At 31.1% G+C, this 23,021-nt stretch overlaps 8 protein-coding genes and 1 long non-coding RNA gene across 17 annotated transcripts in view; 5 read left to right on the top strand and 4 right to left on the bottom strand.

Moving 5' to 3' along the window:
• LOC100878820 (cholesterol transporter ABCA5) overlaps positions 1–2,461 on the bottom strand; it is a 28,050-nt gene extending 25,589 nt beyond the window's left edge. For all 4 annotated transcript variants that reach the window (XM_076530969.1, XM_076530971.1, XM_076530970.1 and 1 more), the window contains exon 1: positions 2,319–2,461. The gene's annotated coding sequence lies outside the window, so the exon portion shown is untranslated. The remainder of the gene's footprint in view (positions 1–2,318) is intronic.
• Positions 1,098–3,821, top strand: LOC105662651 (uncharacterized). Its single transcript, XR_013037940.1, has 3 exons — positions 1,098–1,360; positions 1,959–2,921; positions 3,617–3,821. It is a non-coding gene; the product is annotated as an uncharacterized LOC105662651 (long non-coding RNA).
• A 1,382-nt stretch (positions 3,822–5,203) lies between these two features.
• Positions 5,204–5,953, bottom strand: Dnaaf6 (Dynein axonemal assembly factor 6). Its single transcript, XM_012286779.2, has 3 exons — positions 5,769–5,953; positions 5,466–5,668; positions 5,204–5,335 (listed from the first exon to the last, which is right to left on the bottom strand). The coding sequence occupies exons 1-3, from the start codon at positions 5,878–5,880 to the stop codon at positions 5,204–5,206; spliced, it is 447 nt and encodes a 148-aa protein (XP_012142169.2). The 5' UTR covers positions 5,881–5,953.
• A 148-nt stretch (positions 5,954–6,101) lies between these two features.
• On the top strand, positions 6,102–9,030 carry LysRS (Lysyl-tRNA synthetase). 3 transcript variants are annotated; one of them, XM_012286781.2, is made up of 9 exons: positions 6,209–6,242; positions 6,568–6,637; positions 6,720–6,861; positions 6,984–7,433; positions 7,513–7,758; positions 7,838–8,260; positions 8,331–8,524; positions 8,596–8,758; positions 8,828–9,030. In XM_012286781.2, exons 1-9 carry the CDS (start codon positions 6,224–6,226, stop codon positions 8,933–8,935), a joined length of 1,815 nt encoding a protein of 604 aa, XP_012142171.1. In that variant the 5' UTR covers positions 6,209–6,223; the 3' UTR covers positions 8,936–9,030. The 3 variants fall into 3 exon arrangements, with proteins under 3 accessions (XP_003704018.2, XP_012142171.1, XP_012142170.1); XM_003703970.3 differs by lacking the exon at positions 6,568–6,637 and having other exon boundaries at positions 6,102–6,242; XM_012286780.2 differs by lacking the exon at positions 6,209–6,242 and having other exon boundaries at positions 6,370–6,637.
• Positions 9,031–9,065: 35 nt separating this feature from the next.
• On the bottom strand, positions 9,066–11,606 carry LOC100878595 (deubiquitinase OTUD6B). Of its 2 annotated transcripts, none has more exons than XM_012286778.2 (5): positions 11,493–11,606; positions 11,091–11,333; positions 10,501–10,915; positions 10,212–10,431; positions 9,066–10,123 (listed from the first exon to the last, which is right to left on the bottom strand). In XM_012286778.2, the coding sequence occupies exons 2-5, from the start codon at positions 11,158–11,160 to the stop codon at positions 9,938–9,940; spliced, it is 891 nt and encodes a 296-aa protein (XP_012142168.1). In that variant the 5' UTR covers positions 11,161–11,333; positions 11,493–11,606; the 3' UTR covers positions 9,066–9,937. The 2 variants fall into 2 exon arrangements, with proteins under 2 accessions (XP_012142168.1, XP_003704017.1); XM_003703969.3 differs by having other exon boundaries at positions 11,461–11,597.
• A 91-nt stretch (positions 11,607–11,697) lies between these two features.
• MED15 (mediator complex subunit 15) lies at positions 11,698–17,169 on the top strand. Of its 3 annotated transcripts, XM_003703942.3 has the most exons (12): positions 11,698–11,913; positions 12,080–12,167; positions 12,283–12,334; positions 12,416–12,610; positions 14,942–15,201; positions 15,262–15,420; positions 15,490–15,608; positions 15,702–15,784; positions 15,866–16,027; positions 16,109–16,394; positions 16,480–16,582; positions 16,658–17,169. In XM_003703942.3, exons 1-12 carry the CDS (start codon positions 11,852–11,854, stop codon positions 16,985–16,987), a joined length of 1,899 nt encoding a protein of 632 aa, XP_003703990.1. In that variant the 5' UTR covers positions 11,698–11,851; the 3' UTR covers positions 16,988–17,169. The 3 variants fall into 3 exon arrangements, with proteins under 3 accessions (XP_003703990.1, XP_012142166.1, XP_012142165.1); XM_012286776.2 differs by lacking the exons at positions 11,698–11,913; positions 12,080–12,167; positions 12,283–12,334; positions 12,416–12,610 and adding an exon at positions 13,081–14,105 and having other exon boundaries at positions 15,493–15,608; XM_012286775.2 differs by lacking the exons at positions 11,698–11,913; positions 12,080–12,167; positions 12,283–12,334; positions 12,416–12,610 and adding an exon at positions 13,087–14,105.
• Positions 17,170–17,296: 127 nt separating this feature from the next.
• O-fut1 (O-fucosyltransferase 1) lies at positions 17,297–19,193 on the top strand. The gene is made up of 6 exons (XM_003703968.3): positions 17,297–17,597; positions 17,686–17,801; positions 17,876–17,999; positions 18,062–18,426; positions 18,507–18,743; positions 18,831–19,193. The coding sequence occupies exons 1-6, from the start codon at positions 17,492–17,494 to the stop codon at positions 19,032–19,034; spliced, it is 1,152 nt and encodes a 383-aa protein (XP_003704016.1). The 5' UTR covers positions 17,297–17,491; the 3' UTR covers positions 19,035–19,193.
• Positions 19,194–19,430: 237 nt separating this feature from the next.
• Positions 19,431–22,562, top strand: DCTN2-p50 (dynactin subunit 2). The gene is made up of 9 exons (XM_003703967.3): positions 19,431–19,654; positions 19,862–19,933; positions 20,013–20,146; positions 20,217–20,328; positions 20,416–20,564; positions 20,635–20,881; positions 20,947–21,123; positions 21,198–21,300; positions 21,376–22,562. The coding sequence occupies exons 1-9, from the start codon at positions 19,619–19,621 to the stop codon at positions 21,552–21,554; spliced, it is 1,209 nt and encodes a 402-aa protein (XP_003704015.1). The 5' UTR covers positions 19,431–19,618; the 3' UTR covers positions 21,555–22,562.
• Positions 21,895–22,548, bottom strand: RpL27 (ribosomal protein L27). Its single transcript, XM_012286773.2, has 3 exons — positions 22,330–22,548; positions 22,048–22,184; positions 21,895–21,975 (listed from the first exon to the last, which is right to left on the bottom strand). Exons 1-3 carry the CDS (start codon positions 22,546–22,548, stop codon positions 21,927–21,929), a joined length of 405 nt encoding a protein of 134 aa, XP_012142163.1. The 3' UTR covers positions 21,895–21,926.
• Positions 22,563–23,021: the final 459 nt, after the last annotated feature.

Below are 23,021 nucleotides of genomic sequence, written 5' to 3'. Positions count from 1 at the left end.
ATAAATTTCAGAATTATTTACACGGAATAACAAAACGTATCGTTATCAGTTAACCGCAAATAAAAAAGTAAGGAAGAAGACTGTTCTGTTTGAACAATTGAAAATTTAACCAAATGACGTAAAATCATTTGCAATATAACTCCTACACGAGTTTGCTAATTTCATTTGTACTACACGTGATCAATTTATTCGTTTGTCTGCGTCACCGCCTCTGGCAACGTTTCTATTTTACAAATATTAATAAAAGACGTTAACACTTTAATGACCGCGCAATTTATGGAATTACTGGCTTTTATAATTTTGTATCATCATCATCATAAAATTACCCATTTTTAACTGCAATTCTCAGGAAGTGTAATGTTCCTTAAAAGGATAACAAAATGTCTGATGTCACTAACTTACCGCCAAGCAAACAGCAAGTAACTAACTTACAGAAGAGTCTCAATACGACAAAAGTAAAACACTTCCTTCCGGAAATCCCAATTCCACCACTTCTCCGTATGACACCGATTAACCCTCGAACGATGTAGTCGGGTCAACAGTGACCCAGACCTACAAAACGCATACAATGGACCATATTACTGCTGGAAGTTGGAACTTATTGTATCGATATTATCGATACGAGTAAATTTCGATCTGATATCAAGTAGCATTGAAAACGCAGCCATTGAAAAATATCGATATCAGCTTGATACCACTACGAACATGTCAATAACTTTCTAATGCCTCTACGAAAATACTGATTTACTTGATTATTAAACAGAATGAATTTTAATACATTGTTTTAACATCCATCGAAAAAGAATCGGTATCGATACTCCCTGTTGAGTATTTTAGTATCGAATCGTTATCGATACCTATCGGTATGGACCCATCTTCATCAACGACTACGGGTCATCCATTATAAGATATATAATATTTAAAGAAACCGCGTAAAGTTCAAGAAATGAAAATTATCAATGAGTATGAAATATAAAATTAATGTCAAATGGTTGTCAGGTAGTCTGATTAATTCAAGCCACTTGATAAATCCCTGTCTGTCTTTCGTCGATTCTTACGAAACAAAAGATTAATTTATCACCGTGCCAACCTTTCACTGCCACTTTGTTTGCCATCACGTTGTCGATGTTCAACGAGCACTTTGCAGTCCGTGATATCGATCAGAAACGCAGTATAAACCACTGTCCCATATATGCAATCACGATCGTACGATTTTCGTGTCTTGTTCGTGCCTCGTTTTCTTTACTTTCGTCTTCGTCCTTTTCATTAGTCGCACGAGAGAGTGTAACCCACGACGAGCCGAGTCTATCGACCGGAGGAGAACCGGAGGGCGGAAGAGGGTCAGAGACGAGAAACACAAGTAACAAAAATTTCACTCGACTACAATTATTTACACGACAACACTCGCGTCACGGTACAATCACACTGGGTTTCTTGTATCTCGAGATTAGTCATCCTAGTTCAACGGCCACCGGATTTTAATTCATTTAGGGTGCATTTAAAGCGATTATTACTTTTGCACTGGCACGCAGAGGTCGCTAAACGTCATACTCATACATCCTCGTGGTAATAATCCGTTCGACCATCCTTGTTCTTAATATCTTTATGGTTAAAGCCTTCTTTCTGCCCTAACGTGTCACATTTAATCACACGAGAAACGAGAATTGATGTTTGCTCTCACAATATAGTATTTCTTTAGAGTAATTCGTGTACGCTTTCATGTTCTGTTCAAGGAGGTACAATGGCTGAAATTGATCTACCCTGATGTCTCGTTTGTCGTACGAATCACTTCGTTCTCTTTCGTAATATCTAGTGATTTGATAATCAATTTTATTGCGAAAGATATAATTATGATTAATAAGTAATGATATCGAGGGATGTTCGCAATTTTCATCGATAATCAAATTATGATATACGTCAGAGCAGTATAACGCCGAAATTATTACAGGATTTTACAGGTTCAGGTTCCTTTGACCGCGATAGCGTCAAGATCTACACGCGCGAAATATATAACAACCGAAAAAATGGTGTTAAAAATAGAACCTAAAGGTTTCAATGAAAGAAACGAATCGAAATAACGAAGTGTGTGAAGCAAAATTGCAGGAAATCGTACTTCAAAGGTGTAAAATAATAAAAGGAAAATAGGGGAAGAGACATTTTGCCCCTGTTACTTTTCTCTCTCTCGCTCTGCATACCACTCTTTCTCTCTCTCGCTGCTCCCGCTTTACCTTTGCGAAAATCGATCCGCTACCGGCCTAGAGAGGCCAGTGTATGTCGAATAACTCGGAAAAATGTATTTTCGTACGATGAAACTTTACCTTATTGCACGTCGCATCAGCCAGCTATTATCCTATGCGAGGATCTCCACAGCACGAGTAACGGCAGCTCATCGACCGGCGTAATCAGTTCCTCTTCCTGTTAATATATACTACTACGAACTCAACTACAACACTCAAAGGACGGTCCTTGCAAACAACAAAAAAATGAACTAACGATATCACGATTTAAACGGCCGTAAAGACGACGAAATAAAATAAAACTTCAATTCAATGAGTTTTAGATGCACACCCGTCGGCCGACGACGCCAGACTGCGCGTGAGCGCCACCTTTCTTGCCCGTTCTACTTCATCCCCACCAACACCCCCTTGTATCGGCTTACAACAGTTATCTTTGTCCTTTTTTCTATCAACGTATACTTTATCTCGCTCTTTTCTTTCTACCCTTTCGTTTCATTGCTTTTCATCCGTTTCACATTTCATCTTCTAATTCCAACTTTATTTTCTTTTTACTACTAATTGTAAAACTGACTATAGTCACAACCATAGAATACTACGAGCAACTATAATCATCCTTTATTTCATCCGAAATGTTTACAATAGAAATTGAAAATATCGAACATCTACAATGGAAAATACTTAAAAGTAAGTATTCGTAAACAAAAATTACTTTGATGTTTCTACTAAATTGAATGATTGAAGTAAATCTACACAAGTCTTTTTCCGTACAGATTGCAACTATGGGGTTAATTCTTTACACATTTATATTTATCTCATAAATTCCTCGTCCACTTTATTATCTTATAATGTACAGAACTTTATTACTATGCCCTATATTTTAGCGAATTTCTGCGTCTACCCGTTCATCTGAGCAATATTTTGCTTTTGTCATGTGAACGTACCCTTTTTTCGTAGAACTAGAAATATAGGGACAGAACATGTTCTTAAGGGTGAGGTGGGCAGATAAACCGATTTCCAATTTTGATTGGCCATCGTTGGTAATAATTTCAAGAATGTAAAAGTTGAGAAACAAAAGTTCTCTAAATCCCTAAAACTTATTTTGAAAATGGTGCATGTGCGTAAATAAATTATTATTTGTTTGAAGCTCTATATTAATCTGTGGTTCTCGTAATTGGCGGTACGGAACATGCGCACGAAAGCAACTAATCAAATTTGGGAATCGGCTATGACTTCCTTCATAACCTGGCTTTCCACTCTTCTAATACTTTTACTTCCTCTTTATTAATTCTTCCTCATTTCTCTTTTGTCGTTAGTTTCGAAACCATCTGTTATAGTTAGCATGATCTAAAAAGAATTATCTATGTACTCCACCCTTTTAGGTTGGAAATACGGTACGTCACCTGTCAATGTCAAGCACCGGATGGCAACACGCATTTTATCCTTCTGTTACCGTCGCTCAAACACGTGATCATGCAAAAGTAAATTATGCACTCGTGGACATAAATAACGTTCTATCTATATACGATTTTATAATAGAAACTTATATATGCAAACAGACATAATAAAAGAAGGGAATGCATGCAATCGATTGTAATATCGATGATGTTTACTATTTAATTTAATATATAGGGGAGAGTATGCGTAATATACGTTCCCACGACTGTCGTGCCATATGTTTCAACTGCACGCAACAGTTACTCACTATTTCGTGTATTTAATTTAAGAACTATAGATTCGTGAGTTCATCATAAAAAATTTATATGTATAATGTCATTTGATAAAAATAGACATTACAGGTATAGCGAAAAATGACACCTATGAGAAGATATTATGTAAATATGAGTAATAAATGTTGTAGAATATTGGTCATCGATCGTAAGTGTAACTAATGTATTTTTTTTTCCGAAATGTGCATTATTCAAACTTCTGATTTACGCGCAAAGTGTAATATCAGATCCAGGGTACAATGTCCACTGTTTTATTGGTATACTCTCCTTGTAGTTTCATTCAATCAAGAACTGACTACTTGTCTCCTTATAGTATCTATCAATGTGATAAATGTGCAGATGTCATTACGAGTACAATATTTCTGAATTTATAGATTTAAAAATAAATTTCCAAGAAGAGAAGTACAGTATCGAGGAGTGAGAGTAATTGGAAATCTCAAATCAAAGAAATTGCGAAGTAAATGGTAATAATATAACTGTTTCCTTGAACAAATGCACGAAACAAAATTGAAAGAAAGGTTCGCCTGAAGTATTACAAAGGTGCAGTCTTTTCTAAATAAATTTACTGTGTTAGAGAAAGGGCACTCCCAAAAAGATTTCATTGTTAAAATTTCAAATCAATACACGAGTCATTGGGGTAAGAGATGTGTAGTACCATGGACAAGACATGAAATAGACTTATCATACAATGTAAATTTTTGTCTCGCTATTCAGGGCTTACGTAGCTCTCACCATTTTTATGACACAAACGCTATCTTCTGGGGAATAGACGAATTAATAGAATAAAAAAAGTTCTCTTTACCGACGGGAATATCAGTAACAAAATTTGCTTCCATTAGAATTCTTTGTAAAAATCACTAGATGTCTCTTGCGCTTCAATATTGTGGCGGTCTTTTTAAAAGAAAACTATAAATCTCATAAAATATGAAATCTCATTCAGATTTCAATAATATTGCACACACTTTATATTGTTTTGTACAGGTAAAATTAAAAACTCTGGTCAATTATTAATTAGAAATTCACATTGTCTAATTCACGCATAAGCCTTAGTATAACCTCCAAAATACAAATATCACCGTGCCATTTGGCTGATGAAGAATTTGGATCAACCGGGTGAGGCGTTGCAAGGTGCAGTCGATATCTAGAAAATTATAAATTACTTTATGTTCATATAAATACGTATTATCATGACATAATCAGAGAAATTTTATATTGTCAACAAATTCTATTTTTGTTTCCTCACCTTGGACTACGTACATCAATCGCTTCCGGTTCCACTGAGAGCTCGATCTTCTCGCGCGTCTCATTTGGCATCTTTATGGATATAGATAGCCATTCGCAGGAAGAGGTGCTTGGCGTTTTAAAACCCATCTGGTTTAAAAAATGAAACGTATCACGATGAACAAGTACATATTTGTACTTTATTCATATACTTAACTATCCACGCGTTTTATAAATTCACGTTATGACGTCTACTCGTAATTGAAAATGTGATACTAACACCTAAGAAGACGTCTTCTGCCGTCACAGATTGTTTAAATTTCATCTCATATTCCGGCACCTTTCTTGGATCGTAGGTTTCCGAATTTTGCACAGTGGTTACCTCAGACGGGTGCCAAATGTCATCATCATCTGCCTTCAATGGTGCATGTGGACCGCCGTGTTGCTGAGACGTACCATGCTTAATACCAATGTCACCAGGCCCTTTAAAAAGTCTATATTGCATTGATAGTAATGGCATAATACTCGTACTCTTACTCTTACTTAGCAGTTGATACAAAAGCGAAATTTGCCTCCAACCTACCGAGTTTCCCAGTGCTAGCTTGCAACAGATCTTCGGAATCTGAATCATCTTTTGGAACGCTAATTAAATCCTGCAACGCCTTTAATTCTTGATAGCCGAAGCAACCATCCATTTTCTAACGAGTCTTAGAAAATTTTTATCGAAACCGATTAATTCTGAAGGAGCGAGTCAGTGGATACAGTTGCCAAGACAACATATTTTACATATATAATTATCAAATCATCAACAATGATGAATAAGTTAAACTATATTATCTATGCACATTTATATATATTTAAATAAAATTATTGAAAGTATCAAAAGCCGGAATAGAATTAATTCGAAATTGGAATGGCCCGCGAGAAAAAATGTGTTGGTTTATTTGGCGCATTGATACATGTCCCAGGTTTACCAATATAACAATAAGAGGGAGAGTCCTTTTTTGAGGAGGTTTACCAATATGGCAGACACTGCGGATGAAAAACTATCTAAAAAGTGAGTAAAATAATGATACTGGCGGAAAATTAAATGTATGATTTCTGCATTCTATATTTATGTAATATTTTATTCTATTTACGTTTGTAATTTCAACGTAAAATTTACATATAACAGTGGTTGATGTCATGGATTGACTGTCCACGTTGTTACAAATATCTGCCTGTATCGGGACACTTTTTATAAGTGTATGTGTAGTAATTGATCAAGATTTGTAAATAAATGTATCTATTGTATATATATGTCTATACATTATTGATGCAATAACAACAATACCTTTAATTAATTATGCTAAGTAACATAACCAAAGCTTTTGTTGACGTAGTACTACCGGTACTTCATAATGCAAAATCAACAAAATTACATCAGATAACTAAACGCCATTTTTGTCCACAGTGCGTACGATACAAAAGATTGTATTTATTTATATTAAAATAAATTAAAAGTGTACTTTGCATATCTCAATTGTGTTTACAGTGAATTAAAGAGACGCTTGAAGGCTGAACAAAAATTAAAAGCGAAGGCAGAAAAAGAAGCAAAAGCATGTGCTACAGCAGCAACAAACACCCAGGCCAAAGCCACTGGGAAAAAGGATGATGAAGAGAATATTAGTCCAAATGTGAATATATATATCATAACATTAAAATGCATCTTTCCTTTAAAGAAGAATCTCTGCAATTTTATAGATATTTATTATATAGTCATTGTCTTTAAATATTTCAATCATATTTTTATTTTTAGGAATACATTAAACTTCGGACACAAGCAGTTAATCACCTAAAGAGTATAAATGAAAATCCATATCCGCATAAGTTTCATGTATCAATATCATTGGAAGATTTTATTGATAAGTTTAGCAACATCTTAGGAAATGGAGAAGTTTTAGAGAATGAAGTACATAGTGTTGCTGGTCGTGTATTTTCAATTAGAGAGTCTGGTGGTAAACTTATTTTTTATGACCTTAGAGGTGAAGGCCTTAAAATTCAAGTCATGGCAAATGCAAGACATTATGAGAATGAGGAAAAATTTGCCACTGATATTTCTAAAATAAGAAGAGGTGATATTATTGGTGTTGTTGGAAATCCTGGGAAAACTAAGAAGGGTGAATTTTCTATTATGCCTCGTAGTATTACCCTTTTAAGTCCTTGTCTGCATATGTTGCCAACCCTTTATTTTGGATTGCAAGACAAGGTACAAAAAAAGTAACAAAATATTTAGTTCAAGACATGTATTGGTACTAATACTAATAATATTGTTTTTATCTATATAGGAAACAAGATTTCGTCAACGCTATTTAGATCTTATTTTAAACAATAAAGTGAGAAAAACATTTCATGTACGAGCAAAAATAATCGCATACGTCCGTAAATTCCTTGATGAACTTGGTTTTTTAGAAGTTGAAACACCAATGATGAATATGATTGCTGGTGGTGCTACAGCAAAACCTTTTATTACACACCATAATGAACTGAATATGGATTTATTTATGCGTATTGCTCCAGAATTGTATTTAAAAGTAATAAGTACTTTCATATAATTATAGACAATATACATTGTGATTATATGTTAGTACATTACTGTCTCTATGATTATAGATGTTGGTGGTAGGTGGAATGGATAGAGTATATGAAATTGGAAGACAATTTAGAAATGAAGGAATAGATCTAACACATAATCCAGAGTTCACTACTTGCGAATTTTATATGGCATATGCAGATTACAATGACTTAATGTCTATTACAGAAGATATGATATCAGGAATGGTGAAAACTATACATGGTGATTATAGAATAACGTATCATCCGGATGGACCAGATGGCGAAGAGGTCGTAATTGACTTCACTCCGCCGTTTAAGCGAGTTTCAATGATGAAGACCTTGGAAGAGGTGTTAAAAGTTAAATTACCTCCAGCAGATCAATTAAATACACCTGAAGCAAATGAAATGCTTAGTAATATATGTATAAAGCATGAAATTGAATGTCCTCCGCCAAGAACAACGGCTAGATTGCTAGACAAGGTAGAAAATTATTTCTTAGTTTCTGTATAGGCGATTACGTATGTATATCCAGTATCAATATTTTTAACAGCTTGTTGGCGAGTTTATAGAAGAAACTTGTATTCATCCCACGTTTATCTTGGATCATCCACAAATTATGTCACCATTAGCGAAATGGCATCGTTCAGAAAAGGGTTTGACAGAACGATTCGAGTTATTTATTATGAAGAAAGAAGTTTGTAACGCGTATACAGAATTGAATGATCCTATAGTACAAAGGGATAGGTAATTCATCTGGGTGAAATCTTTATCAGAGGTAATTAAAGCTAAAATGATTGTAACAATCTACTTTTCAGGTTCGAACAACAAGCAAAGGATAAAGCAGCAGGAGATGATGAAGCACAGTTGATCGACGAGAACTTTTGTACTGCGCTAGAATATGGCTTACCGCCAACCGCTGGTTGGGGAATGGGTATCGATCGTCTTACTATGTTCCTCACAGATGCAAACAATATAAAGGTAATTGTTTTATATTCAAAGAATCATTTAAAAATGTATTACGCTACATAAATTTTCATATACTTATAGGAAGTACTGTTATTCCCACAAATGAAACCAGATGATCCAAATAAAAACAAAGTAGTGGATGATAATAAAACACCAAATGATACTAACACACCTAGTGTCGAAAAGTGAGGACTGACACTGCATTCTTTTTTCATAGTATACAGATTATTCTTTGTATACACGTTTTAAGGAGTAAATAAATTTTACTTTCAAAACAACAAGAATTAATATTTTATTGCTTTTATTTCATATTTTACACATAATATTTACCATTAAAATAGTATAAAAACTCCAAGAACACATGAGGAAAGTATTACCACATATTTACATGTACACACAATACTTTTATTACAGTGAAATCTCGATTTATCACTTTTGATAGTCGCTTAGAATGAGATCTATTAATTTTTTAAATAGATGCAGGAAGACCATAAGTACACATAACTCAAAAGTCGAAACTACATGCGAAGGAACGATTATTCAAGGAATGACTAATCGAGGTTTTACCGTATTTAAAAAAAGAAACATAAGTTTTACTTAAATATATATTTACATCGAAGCGTTAGAGCGAGCAAGTACTGAACAATATGTACTTGCAATTTGCTGGCAGCTTTTTTATATTGTCGAACATTTAGGTAATAAATAAATTAAATTTTGTAATAAACAGTACAGTACTCTTTTGAAAAGGATCTTAAAAATTTAATAAGGTGTCGTTGTTGGAGTTATTTTATTAGGATTACTAAAATTTTTATGATAAAAATAAATATAAATTAATTTGCCTTAATTTTATAAAAGCAAATATCTTGTTCTTATTCCTTATATCCTGTTTTAAAAACTTTCCAAAAGAATACTGTAATTAGAAACATAAAGGAAGATATTCTTGTTATCTTCGTAATAACGTCATAGATCTAATTTACTACTGACGAAAATTACAGATTGGTTATATATATATATGTATATATTAAAGTTACTAGATAAACATTGGACTATTAAATTTAACTGATATGTTTCCTGAGCACTTAATTTGTGGCAGCTGTTTAAATGGTTCATATATTCTATTGTAGTAAAAAGTAATAAGAAATTGCATGTTTAATTTTCATTGCAGATATTATTAAACACCAACAATTTCTATCAGCTTTCTTCCTCCTTAACATATTTTGTAACTGAATTATAATGAGCACCTAATTCATACATATGACGATGATAAGTTAATATCATTTTTTTATCATTACTATAGCTTTCACCAATAATATAAGGTGCACCTGATGCTTGAATTACTTCTATTGGGCATTTCAGTACATGCGAAAGAACTTGCAGCTGGTTGAAACAAAAGTAATCATGGAGGAATATTGTAATTATATACATGTAACTTTTCAGAAATACTTTTTGATTAAATTTAGCTTACCTCAATAGCACCACCCCAGGCATTTGTGTCAGTAACATCATCACAATATTTTTCATACTGTTCTGGTGAAAGAAAATCATCAGACTCTGGATTGGAAATAAATGGCAAAAATTCATTCATGTTTTCTCTTAGGTATAGACCAGTTTTTGTTCTAAGTTCTTGAAAATTTAATGGAGTTTCTCCTATAACCTTTAGTTGATGTGCAATAGCATTGTACAAGCTATAAAAATCAACATATGGATAGTAATATTTTTAATTGCTATTAAATTAATATGAATAAATTACTTACCAATGACCATCACTCGGAATTTCATAAATCATTAAACCACGTTCATATAGAATTTTCTTTATGGTTTGTATTTCTATGTTCCTTTTTCCAAAAACATTTAATGCTTCTTCTTCTATTATTCTCTGATTGCGTTCTTTTTCTGCATTTGCTTTTTTGTCTCTTCTTTTCTGTGCTTTTGAAATTCTCTGTGTTGACTGTTCACATTGCATATTATTTTTCATGTCATCATTATTATAATTTTCTGTATCTTCATTTTCTACATTATCAATATTAAGATGTGTAACTCTCCATGCAGTTAATTCTTCATCCTGCTTTTTATCTAAAGCTTCTTCTAAACGACTTATTTCTTCTGTTACCTCCTTTTTCTTCTTTTTATCACCCTTACAAATTGACTTTTTCAAAGTTTGTATTTGCCCTTAAATACAAAGAACATTTATTAAGAAATCTAATACTTGTCAATATGTTATTTAAATAATAATAAATATCAAAGTGATAATAAAATTTTGTGTAAGCAACGTTGGAAACGATATTTATTTGATAATATATAAGTGTAAACTGAAAATAAAATATTAAGACCTTAATTTGAATACCTTGTAGTTCCTTGCGTTCTTTTTTATGTTTTTGTGCTAATTCTTCCTGTGTTAATTCCAATTCTGCCATTTTTAATTTAGAGGTTAATTAAAATGTAATTTATTTTGAGGTTAGGAAAATTTAATAGGAATCAGTCACAGAGTAGGGATGAAATCTTTGATCTCTTGAAAATATTATCCCTTTAAATCGGATGTACAAACGAGCGGGAAATTCATATCAAATGAATCTAATTTCATGTCAACCTGTAATAATTTGGAATATATTTGTAATACTATTTTGTATATTACTAATACTGCCTTTCGAGGTATTTGCACCCATTTACGACGTTGAAAAGTTGATATACGAAAATGATTACTCTACAAAACTCACACTCCTCATTCAATCGGCTTCAGTTTCCTCACCTAGTATCGCCTCTTGTTCCATCCTTACTCTTTCAATCAATGATTGTAACAGACATTTACCAATAAATAAGGATAAAATAACTATACTTCATAGAACTCGACGAACTTCAGTATGCTTGTCCTGCACTCTGAAGTCGTAGAAACGTATCAAGTGAAGTTAGTTCCAGTTTGGATTTTATTTACTTCATAGTACGGAAGATGGCGTAGAAGAGCAGTTGCTCTTATTTTGCCTTAGGTTACAAACAGTGCTTTGAATAATAGACCCGTAGACTCTGAGTCTGCTACATAGGCGTTCAGTGTTAGCTAATTGATAAAAGAAAGTGGTGAAAATATTTTAATTATTGACTTAATTATTAAAAATGGCAACAGACGAAAATTCCTGGAGAACACAGAGTTTTCGACAGAGTGTTATTGCAAAAATGTAAGCTAATATGCATTAATAAGTTTTCTATAATAAAATAATTGAATGAACTTGATTCTAACAATATATTTTACCTTTGTAAAAAATGAATCAATCATATAGCATCAAATGCTTATGAATATGTACATGTAGATATATTTTTATTTATTGAAAATTTTCTATGCAGAGATGAAGCTATACAAATGTCTGGAATGCCTACTACTAAAAATAGTATTGAGATGGAAACTCATGTTTTCCAAAAAGCAAAAACTAAGGTTTGTTATCTCCCTTTAATTTCCAACTTAATGTATTGAACAAATAATGAGCAAAACTTATAATGATGGCACAGTAAATTAAATTAATTAACAATATAAATTTATTTCATTGCAGGAAGAATATCTAGGTTTTGTGGCTAGGTTGATTCTACATGTCAGAGAACTAAGTAATATACATATTAACACGTGCAAACATTACTTCAGCAATTGAATGTTGGTATTGTATTATCATTTTTTTCCCCATTCAGATTCTAAGAAGGCAGCAGGAGGATCTGCACCAGGTAATGCTGGTACTGGAAATCAAGGAATGCCAGATCCAATTGGGGCATTGCAAACACTAGCACGTCAAGGAACTGGTAATAACCAAATGATGAATATGAATGGACCAGGATCTAATCCTCAAGGAATAATCCCTCAGCCTCCTGCAAATACTGCTACAAATTGTAAGTACATGTATTAATTAAGGATGATTTTAGAAAAAATCTGACTATCAATCTTTGGACTCCTTTATAGAAAATGATTTTTAAGTGTCATATGTTTAAAAATATTCCCTTAAAATATCATCCCATATTTTAATAATTTGAATAAATACAGTGTCCAGTTCAAAATGAAACACTAGTTACATCTATGAATTGAGTATTAAAATGTATATCATTATCAATAAATGCTGCTTATATTAATAGTATCAGATATTATCAGTTTTAAATTATTAGTTGTTATTATTAATGAAAAACAGAAATTGGTACTAAGTGATTGCTGTTGGAAACTTGCAATTTGCATAAAATAACAAGTATATATTATTCACCTTTAATCTGTTTAATTTCTAGTTAAAACTTTTTTTAATAACATGTTAAAAAATTTATGTTTATGTAACTTTTCTTCGTATTTAACTTTGTATTTTGTTGCGTTCAATATTTCGTTTGGTACTTTAAATTTGCAACACCCTGTATACTTCAAAAGTTGAATGGAAAGGATTTGGGTCCAATTGGTTATGTAACCATAAGGCCCACCTTTTTTTATACATAACAGTAGTTCCGTTCGATTCCGCTAAACTTTTTACGAGCAGAAAGTACAATAGAAGACTATAGACACGTAGAAATCGGTAAGCGGCAACATTCGTGTTGCCGTCGTCTTTCGCATAGCGAAACAGAATGAGAAAATGATAGCGTGAATTTAGCTATTTATTGCTCCCCGGTCAACTGCGACCTATACTAAGATCTTCAAAGTCAAAATATCAACAAGAAGTGAAAGTGATTTGTTCGTCATAAAAGAGTATTAATTTAATTTAAAGAATGTTACGATTAGAAATATCTATTTCTAATAAGAATCATCATTTCAAAAATATTTCATTTATGAAACTTGTTAAATGCTTGAAATTTTTGGGAAACGTTTCCTTTATAGAGAAAAGGAAATTTAATTTAATCACTATTCAGCACTTTAAGGCTAATTTTGGTTATTACATTACTGCATAAAACATTTATTAAATATTAAAAGAGGTTTATAAAATAATACACAAGATGCCTAAATTGAATAATATGTACTACTCACAATATGCCAGTTCTACAGAAAGTGAAGGTGGTTATGATTCTGATAATGAAGATACTTATAGAACATTGATTGCATCACCATCTCAAGCTATTTTTTATCAATATATTGAAGTTAGACGTGATGAAGAATTATTACATGAATCTTGGAAGATCCAATTACGTGATCATTTGATTGATATAGAAGATATCAAAAAGAAATGTGGTATGGCAGTTCATCTGAGTGATGATCGAGTATGTTACATTTATAAACCTGCCATTGATGATCCTATAATACCAGGCATTAAATTTAAATTGGCACTTAGATATATCAAACTGTTACGTAAATGGTACATTAGTTTAGGATATAGTCGTTTTCCAGACATAATGGATCTTCGTAGTAAAATGCAAAACGGTACTTATAGTCCTGTTGGACCAACAATTCTTAAATTAGTACATAAAGTTAAAAATATATTAGATATTTATGTACAAAAATTGAGATACATATATAAAGTGATTGATATTATGAAAGTTTCCAAAGGTTACAAGGATATGGAATTTCAGGTAAAGCCATGCTTGACTAATTTAAAAATAATGCTCAAAGAGAAAGCATGGCCAAAAAGTTTAAGAAAAACATGTTATGAAGATATTATCATTTTAGAAATAGTATTGGATGAAAACTTTAAAACTGATGATCTTGCATATGAATATATATACAATAAAAATTTACCAGCACAACAGAAAAAAATATGTATAGCTAAGTTAGAAAAAAAGTTGCAGATATTTTTTGATTATGATTTAATGGAAGCATTTCAAATGTTCATGGAAGAAGATTCTCCTGGTGAAAATCAATCTTGAAGAAGAAAATATTGAAAAATGCTTAAGATATTTTAATTATTTATTTTTGTTTATATACATATATCAATGTATCAGTTTAAGTTAAAATATAAGTACATGTCCAGAAAAATATATATTTGTTAAATATTTATATGTTATTTCTTTGATGTATTATTGTACCTTTATATATGGTTGAAATTGATCTGTTTACTTAAAAAATATACTTTATGTTATTCTATGGTATATTATTTTCATTTTTTATTAATATATGTGTTTATGTTAAAATATAAACACAAATTGGGAAAAATAAACATTTGAAAAGAAAAAATAGTTTTAATTAATTACTATTTCTTTGTGTGTAGATTTATTCATTTAAGTCACATACTTCATGTTGTACTATGTTATTTATTTTAGTATTGCAAAGTTTAAATCAACGTCCTGGACAACCTATAACTATGCAAGGAATGCAAAATAAAATGCCAGGAATGGGTATGATGCCTGCTCAAACTACTGGTCCAATGAGTCATATGGGATCCATTCAAACTATGCAGAATAATTCAATGTTAACACAAATGAATCAAATGGCACAAGGAAATATTCCTCAACAAATGAACCAAATGGTTCCTAATCAAATGGGACAAATAACTACAAGCCAAATGCAGCAAAATATGCAAGTATGTACATATTTACTATTAGTAATAATATACGATTTTTTACATATTTTTATTTTGCAGACTCAAATGCAGAATCAATTATCTAATCAGATAGGTAATCAAATTGGTGGATCTATTAGTGGAATCCAAACTAGTTTACCACAACAAATGAATCAAATTGCTCCTGGACCATTAGGTCCTAGCCAAATGCAACAGCAATTGAGTCACATGCAGAGAAAGGTATATTAATGAAGAATTAACATGTAAGTGATATTATTTTCAGATTTTCATAGATATTAATATTGTTAGCAGGGTGAAATGATAAATGCAGGATTTGCTGGTCCTCGGAATGTTACTCCAAATCAATTTTTAGGACAGAGTCCATCTCCATCAGCTCCAAGTCCTGCTGGATTAGGTGCACCATCAAGGTTGTTACTGTAGAATAACTTTTCTAAAAAAAATTCGTATGTTCTTATATATTTCAAAATTTACATTGAAGTTAAAAATTATGTTCTTTGTAGCAATCAGATGGTAGCCTCGCCAGCATTAGTTCCATCGCCGAGTCCACAACATGCAATAATGGCAGGATCACAACGATCTGTGGGTATGTTGAAATAATTTTTAATATAAGATTTTAAAAACTGCTACAATAAGAAGTTTATTAAACAAATTATATTAAAATTAGGCATGGCACCATCGCCCAGTAGTTCTCTAAATACTCCTGGAGGAGTGGGTGCTACTCCAAGCCCACAACAAGAAGATCAAGCATATAGAGATAAAGTTAGACAGCTAAGTAAATATGTTGAGCCTTTGAGGAGAATGATTGCTAAAATGGGAAACGAAGGAAGTAGGTTTTTTAATGATTTTTATCTGATATTAATATTCTTGTATATTTATATTATTACTTACATAATTTTTAACTTTCTAGATGTCGATAAATTAAGTAAAATGAAAAAACTATTAGAAATTTTATCAAATCCCAGCAAACGTATGCCTTTAGATACATTACTAAAATGTGAGGTAGTCCTTGAAAAACTAGATTTCAAACGAAGTGATGCTAGTGTAGGACCTCCTGTAACAACTCTGAAGGAACATCATTTCTTTAGTCCACTTTTGGAAGCAGTAAGCACCCATCTCCAAAGTCCAGTTGTAAATCATACATTACAGCGGACCTTCGGTCCATGTTTAGAAGCTCTGTTTGGTCCGGAAATAAAGTAAGTAATAATTTTATATTTAAGTACAAATAGTTGTACTTATAGAGTACTCTGAATAAAGTCTTACGAAAATCTGTAAAAACAGGAATTTACCTCCACCATTAAAGAAACAAAAAATAGAAGAATCCCCGAGTGAAATTCCAGATGTCTTGCAAGGAGAAATAGCTCGATTAGATCAACGGTTTAAAGTAATTTATTCAACTTAGTTATTAATATAATACATTAATTTACATTCTAACATATGAATATGTTTGTGCATTTAGGTCAGTCTGGATCCAGCACAACAAAATGGATCGAAGTGTATTCAGTTAATATGTTGGTTGGATGACCGTCATCTTCCTTGCGTCCCACCAGTATCAGTTACAGTTCCTGCTGATTATCCTTTAACGCCACCGCGTTGTGTTATGGCACCTCATGAATATGCAACAACATTCCTTTGCGCAGTACAAAAAGCTTTAAATGCACGTATAACAAAGCTCCCTCGCCGATTTTCTGTATCTCAGTTATTAGATACTTGGGAAATGAGTGTGAGACAAGCCAGTGCACCTTCGCAAACTCCTGTTACCGCTAGTACAGTATTAATGGGTTTATAGTATGCTCTAATATAAAAGGTTTTACAAGTTTGAGACAAATATACATTAATTATTTATGTATTTTTTTTTAAGTATCCATATCCATATTTTCCTTGTTAACTTAAGACTAGTTGATACTAATTTTGTATAATGTTTATATGACGTTGTAAAATAAATATAAATATATCTATTATTTTCTTATATTTGTGCAGTTTCATTCAAATTTTCATTCGAAGATTCATACAGTAATCAGAGAGTGGGGATTTTATAGTAATGTTGAATCGAATGCAATTTTAGAGAAGAATGTCCCTATTTTACGTCGGTTCTTTTTTTGATAGCATCTCTATGTTTTCATTTATCAATGCACGTATCCATAGTAATCGAGGAAATGTATAAAAGTTGCACTAGAATAGTTTAGATTTTAAATTTTGGAATTTAGATTGAACTGTGTGTCGTATTCCTAACCTGATATATATATATAAGTCATTTACAATACATCACGTTAGATACAAAAACCGAATCATAATGTTTATTATTACTTTCTTTATTTTATCAATGACATTGCATAGCACATATTGTGAAAATTTTGATATTGATACAAATGGCTACATTGTTTATTGTCCCTGTATGGGTAAGATTTAAATATAATATTACAGTAATACTTATAGGTATTCTTTGAATTGATTAATTTAAATTGTTTATTTAATTATAATTTCTAGGAAGATTTGGAAATCAAGCAGATCATTTTTTAGGTGCTTTAGGATTTGCAAAAGCCTTAAATAGAACATTAGTTCTACCACCATGGGTTGAATATAGAACTGGAGAGACAAGATCTGTTAGTAATTAATGACCTTTAATATCTTATGAAATACAAATATTTTTAAATTGAATTCTTAATGTATTTTTCAGATACAAGTTCCTTTTGATACATATTTTAATGTTTCTCGAGTACAAAGTTGTCATAAGGCAATAGTTATGGAAGATTTCATGAAGGATATTGCACCAAGGATATGGCAACCAAAGGAAAGAGTATGTAAGTTCTAAATTTGAAATAAAAAAAGTAAATGTTTTTTTTTAACACTTTGTTACTTTTAGCTTTTTGTTACTCTGCACGTGGAAAAGGGGATTCATGCAATGCTAAAGAAGGAAACCCATTTGGTCCATTTTGGGACACATATAACATAGATTTTGTAAAATCAGAATTTTATGGTCCTCTGCATTATGATGTTTATCATACAGACATGGCATTACAATGGGGAAGACAATACCCTGCTATAAACTGGCCAGTATTGGCTTTTACAGGTGCACCTGCTAGCTTTCCTGTTCAGTTAGAAAACAAAAAGTTACACAAATGTCTTGAATGGAATACAGATATGCTTAATAAAGCAAAAGCATTTGTAAAAGAAAAATTACCTAGAGGAGCATTTGTAGGAATTCATTTACGTAATGGAATTGATTGGGTATTTATTATTACATTATTCACATATTTTGGATAAGAGAAAGTACTACAGAGACAATATGTATATTTTATTTTCAACAGGTTCGTGCTTGTGAATTTATATCAAGTACACCAAACCTTTTCGCTGCTCCTCAATGTCTCGGTTATCGAAATGAACGCGGAAAAGCAACTTCTGCTATGTGCTTGCCAACATTTGATTTGATAGTACGTCATTTAAAACGTGTTATACGTAATGGCAATGACATTAAATCAGTATTTGTAGCATCTGATAATAATTACATGATTGAGGAACTTACTAAAGCATTGGCACGTATGGAAGTAAGAAATTTAAATAACATGTTGTGTAGTATGTACAATAGTTTATGTAAAAGTATGTTCAATAAAACGTCCCTACATTTTATATAGGTACCGGTGTTCAAACAAGATCAGCCTGCATCTCCTCATTTAGACTTAGCTATTCTTGGAAGAGCAAATTATTTTATAGGAAATTGTATTTCTTCTTTCTCAGCGTTCGTAGCAAGAGAAAGAGAGATTAAAGGATATCCTACATTTTTCTGGGGCTTTCCTACGGAAAGATCATCAGCCTCCATTATGCATGAAGAATTGTAACATTTGTAACTACCTTTATCATATATTTTCATTTATTCGTAATTTCATTCATTGATAATTAATAAGAGACATTTACATTTTAATTAAATTATTATAAAAACTTGTTGAACTCGTCTTTTTATGTACCATTTTTTTAATAAATATTGAACTAACTAATAATGAACTATATAAACCATAAAAAATACAAAAAATATGTAACAATATTATTTAATAACTAATACTAGTTGCTTCTGAGTTCTTTTATAACATATTGTTCCTTTTTAAATTTTATAAGAAATAGAATGGAGTTATCAGAAATATAAAGTTTTATAATACCAAAATTATTTTGTTTACATTTAACTTTTATTGCTCAAAATTACCGCATTTTTATATAGTACAGAAGATTACAGAAAGATGTCATGGAAGTTGTGCAAATGAAATGGAGGACGTTGAATTGAACATTCAATGACAATCTGTTACATTGAGTAAAAATTTTGATACCTCTACAAAACTTTCTATTATCATTCGTTGTTGGAACATAAATATCGCTTGTACTGTGTAAAGTAATTTAAATATTAATAATACGTTTTAATTCGATACAGAAAATGGCCGATCCCAAATATGCCGATTTACCTGGAATTGTAAGTACTTCATATTTTACACACAGAAATGTCATGTCAAACTTCTGTCAATATAATTTGATTGTCGTACATTTCGGGCAAAAATCTATATTTAACGTTTCTTTTATTTAGTTAGATATACTTTTTTTGTTGAATTATATGTCCCATATAATGTATATGCACTTATCCATTTGCCTTGCCATTTATGTTGCTTGTTTGTATAAATAGGCATATGATCAAGTTGACGTATATGAAACAACTGATTTACCAGAATCTGAGCAGTTTCAACTTTATCCAGAGGTAAAATATTCATAGATTACTTGTAATTTATTTCATGTAGAAGTAATACTTCAATAACATTAATATTTTTATTTTTCAGGATGAAGTTGATTCTATAGCAAAGTTACATATTAGTGCAACAGAAGCATTTAATAAATTTAAAGGTAAACAAGTTGATGGAGAGGCAATTGATTTTTCTGACCGTATATCATCTAAACCAAGGACAGGATATAAGTAAACCTCTTTTTTAATATATAAATATAAAATATAATTTTAATATATTAAGTTACATTTGAAATTTTAGAATTAGAGATTGGGAACTCCCTGGGGAAGGAGAGAAGGAAACACCCATTCAAAAATATCAACGTTTGCAATGTGAAATTAAAGAATTATATGAGGAAGTTAATGATTTAAAGGTATTCATTGATATATTTTATTTTCCTCTTTCATATTTGTATTTGAAATATCATAATACATTCGATGTTATTTCTACCATAAAACAGGAAAATGAGAATGCAGATAATACATCTGTAATTGATATAATATCTCAAGTACAGCATCTAGAAAAACAGTTAGATTCCTTAAAATTAGAAGAATGTCTTGGTGCTGATCTTATTGCAACGCTGTCAGATCCTCAAGGCACAAGACTTAAGTAAACTTTCATATATAATTTTCATGATAAAATATTGATAAATTTCTTGCCTTAAATGATTAATTTCCAGGCAGTTAATATCACAAATAGAAGCATTCAAGCAAACTAATATTCCTGCTTCTCAATCTGATTCAAAAGAACAGAGCATGAAGACTGATAAGGCAGCTGAAAATGGGATACTTAAATATCAGATGATGTATCTTCCAGAAAAAGCAAGAATGCAAGAAGCAGCTAGAATTGCATTGCTTGAACAAAGACTTTGTAATTTAGAAAGTGTTATTGGAACAGCTACTGATAAACTGGACAAATTTTCACGGGTATAATATAATTATTCATTCTATTACTAGATTAATACAAAGTAACTAATACATTTTTTTTATAGAATCTCAAATGTCAAGGAATTATGGAAGCTGTACAAGAACTTGGAGCAAAAGCTGCATTATTAGACATGTATCAACTAGACATCATTGAAAGCAGATTAGCTACTGTAATTCATAAAATGGATAACATTCAACAAAAAAAGGTTGCATTGTCCTTAGATTCAGAACAAGAGCAAAAGGTAAATTACTTTTTTCGTTATATCAGTTCAACTTGCTTCTTAGCGAATTAATATTTATTTGAAATCGTTTTCAGATCTCAGAAATGTATGATATAATGAAACAAACAGAAACTATGTCACATGTTTTACCGCAAACTGTAAATCGAATGTTGGCTTTGAATACTATTCATCAACAGGGTGCGTATTTGAATATGGTACGAAATTTCTTTTTAATGCTGTAATGTGTAATCACCTTTTCAATGTAATTTTCAGCTGCTACCTTTAGTAAGTCTTTAACGCGTTTAGAAGAATTGCAATCTCAAATTACGACTGATTTGGAAAGTAATAAATCTCTTTTGAAAGGAGTACAAGAAAGTTTTGCATCAAATTTAGAAATTATAAGAACTAACATAGAATCTTTAGATGAACGTATTAAGAAACTTAGCAAGTGATAGTCGATAAAACAAGTGAAGATGCATTGCAGATTATGGTACTTCGACTCTAAAAGTATATATTTATTATATGTTAAATTACACACAATTAACTAATATTTTTTAAATATATCGTTAATTTACTGACACTAATATACCTCATCATGTATTGCATTTTGAAAAAAATCATAATTTCAAGTTCTTTTGATTGTTAAATATAATTTTTTAAGTGGCCAAGATGAATTATCCTTATCTTCTAAACAGTGCAAATAAACCAAATGCTTTTTAAACATTAATGTGAAAAAATAGTTGTGCTTTTATCTAAATGCAGGAAAATGAGTAAGAAATGTAACACTTAAAATACTTGTATATTTTATTTTTATTTAACTGTAATTAGAACCGTAGTTTTTGGAAGAACCATTTGTTTTTACCAGATTTGTACCTGTAAATAAGTATTTATTTTATTTTATCATTTATTAAATAATTTTTAAAGAACTCACAAAGATGTACATACTTTTCCTCAAATTTGACTCTTGTCTGAAATCGAACTTTCTTGCGTTTCATTGGATCCTTAAGATCTTTAGGAGCTACTTTATCCCAATGCAAGTCTACGCTATACCTTGTTGGCATTAAATGATTGTAGTTCAATACCTGAAATATATTCAATTAACATTTTATTTAAGAGTTTAACAATAAAAGTTTAAGTACAATAAATATAGAAACTGAAATGTTTAATATTTGTTTCACATGTTATTTGCTTCAATATTTTTTTAAATAATTTAAAAGATTGACTTACTTTTACAAATGGCTTGATCTTGGAACGTTTATGGATTTTTGCTTTACCCATTCTTTTATGTACTTTACGTGGGTATCGGTCAATGCCTGCAACCATGGCATGTCCATATTGTTTTTCTGTAGTACCATCATCAAAATTTCGTACAACGACAGCTTTTCTCCCTGCGTATCGGCCACTAAGGACCAATACGACTTTTCCCTGTTTCATAATCTTCACCATCTTGAAGATGTGTGCTGCATACACAAAAATGACAAAATATTGTATTAATATAAAGAACTAAAGATGTGTTATTTGTTAAAACTAGTTCCAATCAATAATCTACTTCAAGTTATGTATTATATTTCTTTGTTTTATAACAATGTAGGTAATGCATTAATTGGCAGTTGTAAACATTGCATCCAAGAGCATCACATAACCTCTATCATACCACAATTATTTTTTAAATTAAAAATGAAAATTGTACAAAAGTAACATTAATTGAAATACATTGAATTCAAATCATATGTTTAATTTCAAAATTGATTTAATACAAATAAACAAAGCATTTATTAAAATATTGAAAAGCCTATTTTAAAAGTTATAGAAAGCAAGAATGTTTAATACATAAAAATTATTAGAATAAATACGGTTTAAAACAATACTCTATGTAAAATGAGATTATTTTTCGATTTTCCGATGTTTTTCGATTACTT

This window comes from Megachile rotundata, chromosome 4 (genome assembly GCF_050947335.1).
Source record: "Megachile rotundata isolate GNS110a chromosome 4, iyMegRotu1, whole genome shotgun sequence".
In the NCBI taxonomy this organism is placed as follows: domain Eukaryota; kingdom Metazoa; phylum Arthropoda; class Insecta; order Hymenoptera; family Megachilidae; genus Megachile; species Megachile rotundata.
The sequence above is the reverse complement of the archived record's forward strand: the minus strand, read 5'-3'. Positions and strand labels throughout refer to the sequence as shown.

Coding starts and splice junctions, on each gene's coding strand:
- RpL27 (XM_012286773.2), bottom strand. CDS start 22,548: ATGGTGAAGATTATGAAACAGGGAAAAGTCGTATTGGTCCTTAGTGGC. Junction 22,185..22,329: donor AGATCAAGCCATTTGTAAAA/GTAAGTCAATCT, acceptor AATATATTTCAG/GTATTGAACTACAATCATTT. Junction 21,976..22,047: donor AGAGTCAAATTTGAGGAAAA/GTATGTACATCT, acceptor ACTTATTTACAG/GTACAAATCTGGTAAAAACA.
- O-fut1 (XM_003703968.3), top strand. CDS start 17,492: ATGTTTATTATTACTTTCTTTATTTTATCAATGACATTGCATAGCACA. Junction 18,000..18,061: donor GCAACCAAAGGAAAGAGTAT/GTAAGTTCTAAA, acceptor TGTTACTTTTAG/CTTTTTGTTACTCTGCACGT. Junction 18,427..18,506: donor TACGTAATGGAATTGATTGG/GTATTTATTATT, acceptor TATTTTCAACAG/GTTCGTGCTTGTGAATTTAT.
- LOC100878595 (XM_012286778.2), bottom strand. CDS start 11,160: ATGGCAGAATTGGAATTAACACAGGAAGAATTAGCACAAAAACATAAA. Junction 10,916..11,090: donor AGAACGCAAGGAACTACAAG/GTATTCAAATTA, acceptor TTTGTATTTAAG/GGCAAATACAAACTTTGAAA. Junction 10,124..10,211: donor CCTGGGGTGGTGCTATTGAG/GTAAGCTAAATT, acceptor TGTTTCAACCAG/CTGCAAGTTCTTTCGCATGT.
- LysRS (XM_012286780.2), top strand. CDS start 6,531: ATGCTAAGTAACATAACCAAAGCTTTTGTTGACGTAGTACTACCGGTA. Junction 6,638..6,719: donor AAACGCCATTTTTGTCCACA/GTGCGTACGATA, acceptor TTGTGTTTACAG/TGAATTAAAGAGACGCTTGA. Junction 7,434..7,512: donor ATTTTGGATTGCAAGACAAG/GTACAAAAAAAG, acceptor TTATCTATATAG/GAAACAAGATTTCGTCAACG.
- MED15 (XM_012286775.2), top strand. CDS start 13,685: ATGCCTAAATTGAATAATATGTACTACTCACAATATGCCAGTTCTACA. Junction 16,028..16,108: donor TAAAATGGGAAACGAAGGAA/GTAGGTTTTTTA, acceptor TTAACTTTCTAG/ATGTCGATAAATTAAGTAAA. Junction 16,583..16,657: donor GATTAGATCAACGGTTTAAA/GTAATTTATTCA, acceptor TTGTGCATTTAG/GTCAGTCTGGATCCAGCACA.
- DCTN2-p50 (XM_003703967.3), top strand. CDS start 19,619: ATGGCCGATCCCAAATATGCCGATTTACCTGGAATT. Junction 19,934..20,012: donor AGTTTCAACTTTATCCAGAG/GTAAAATATTCA, acceptor TTTATTTTTCAG/GATGAAGTTGATTCTATAGC. Junction 20,147..20,216: donor AAACCAAGGACAGGATATAA/GTAAACCTCTTT, acceptor TTGAAATTTTAG/AATTAGAGATTGGGAACTCC.
- Dnaaf6 (XM_012286779.2), bottom strand. CDS start 5,880: ATGGATGGTTGCTTCGGCTATCAAGAATTAAAGGCGTTGCAGGATTTA. Junction 5,669..5,768: donor AGCTAGCACTGGGAAACTCG/GTAGGTTGGAGG, acceptor GACTTTTTAAAG/GGCCTGGTGACATTGGTATT. Junction 5,336..5,465: donor CAGAAGACGTCTTCTTAGGT/GTTAGTATCACA, acceptor TTTTTAAACCAG/ATGGGTTTTAAAACGCCAAG.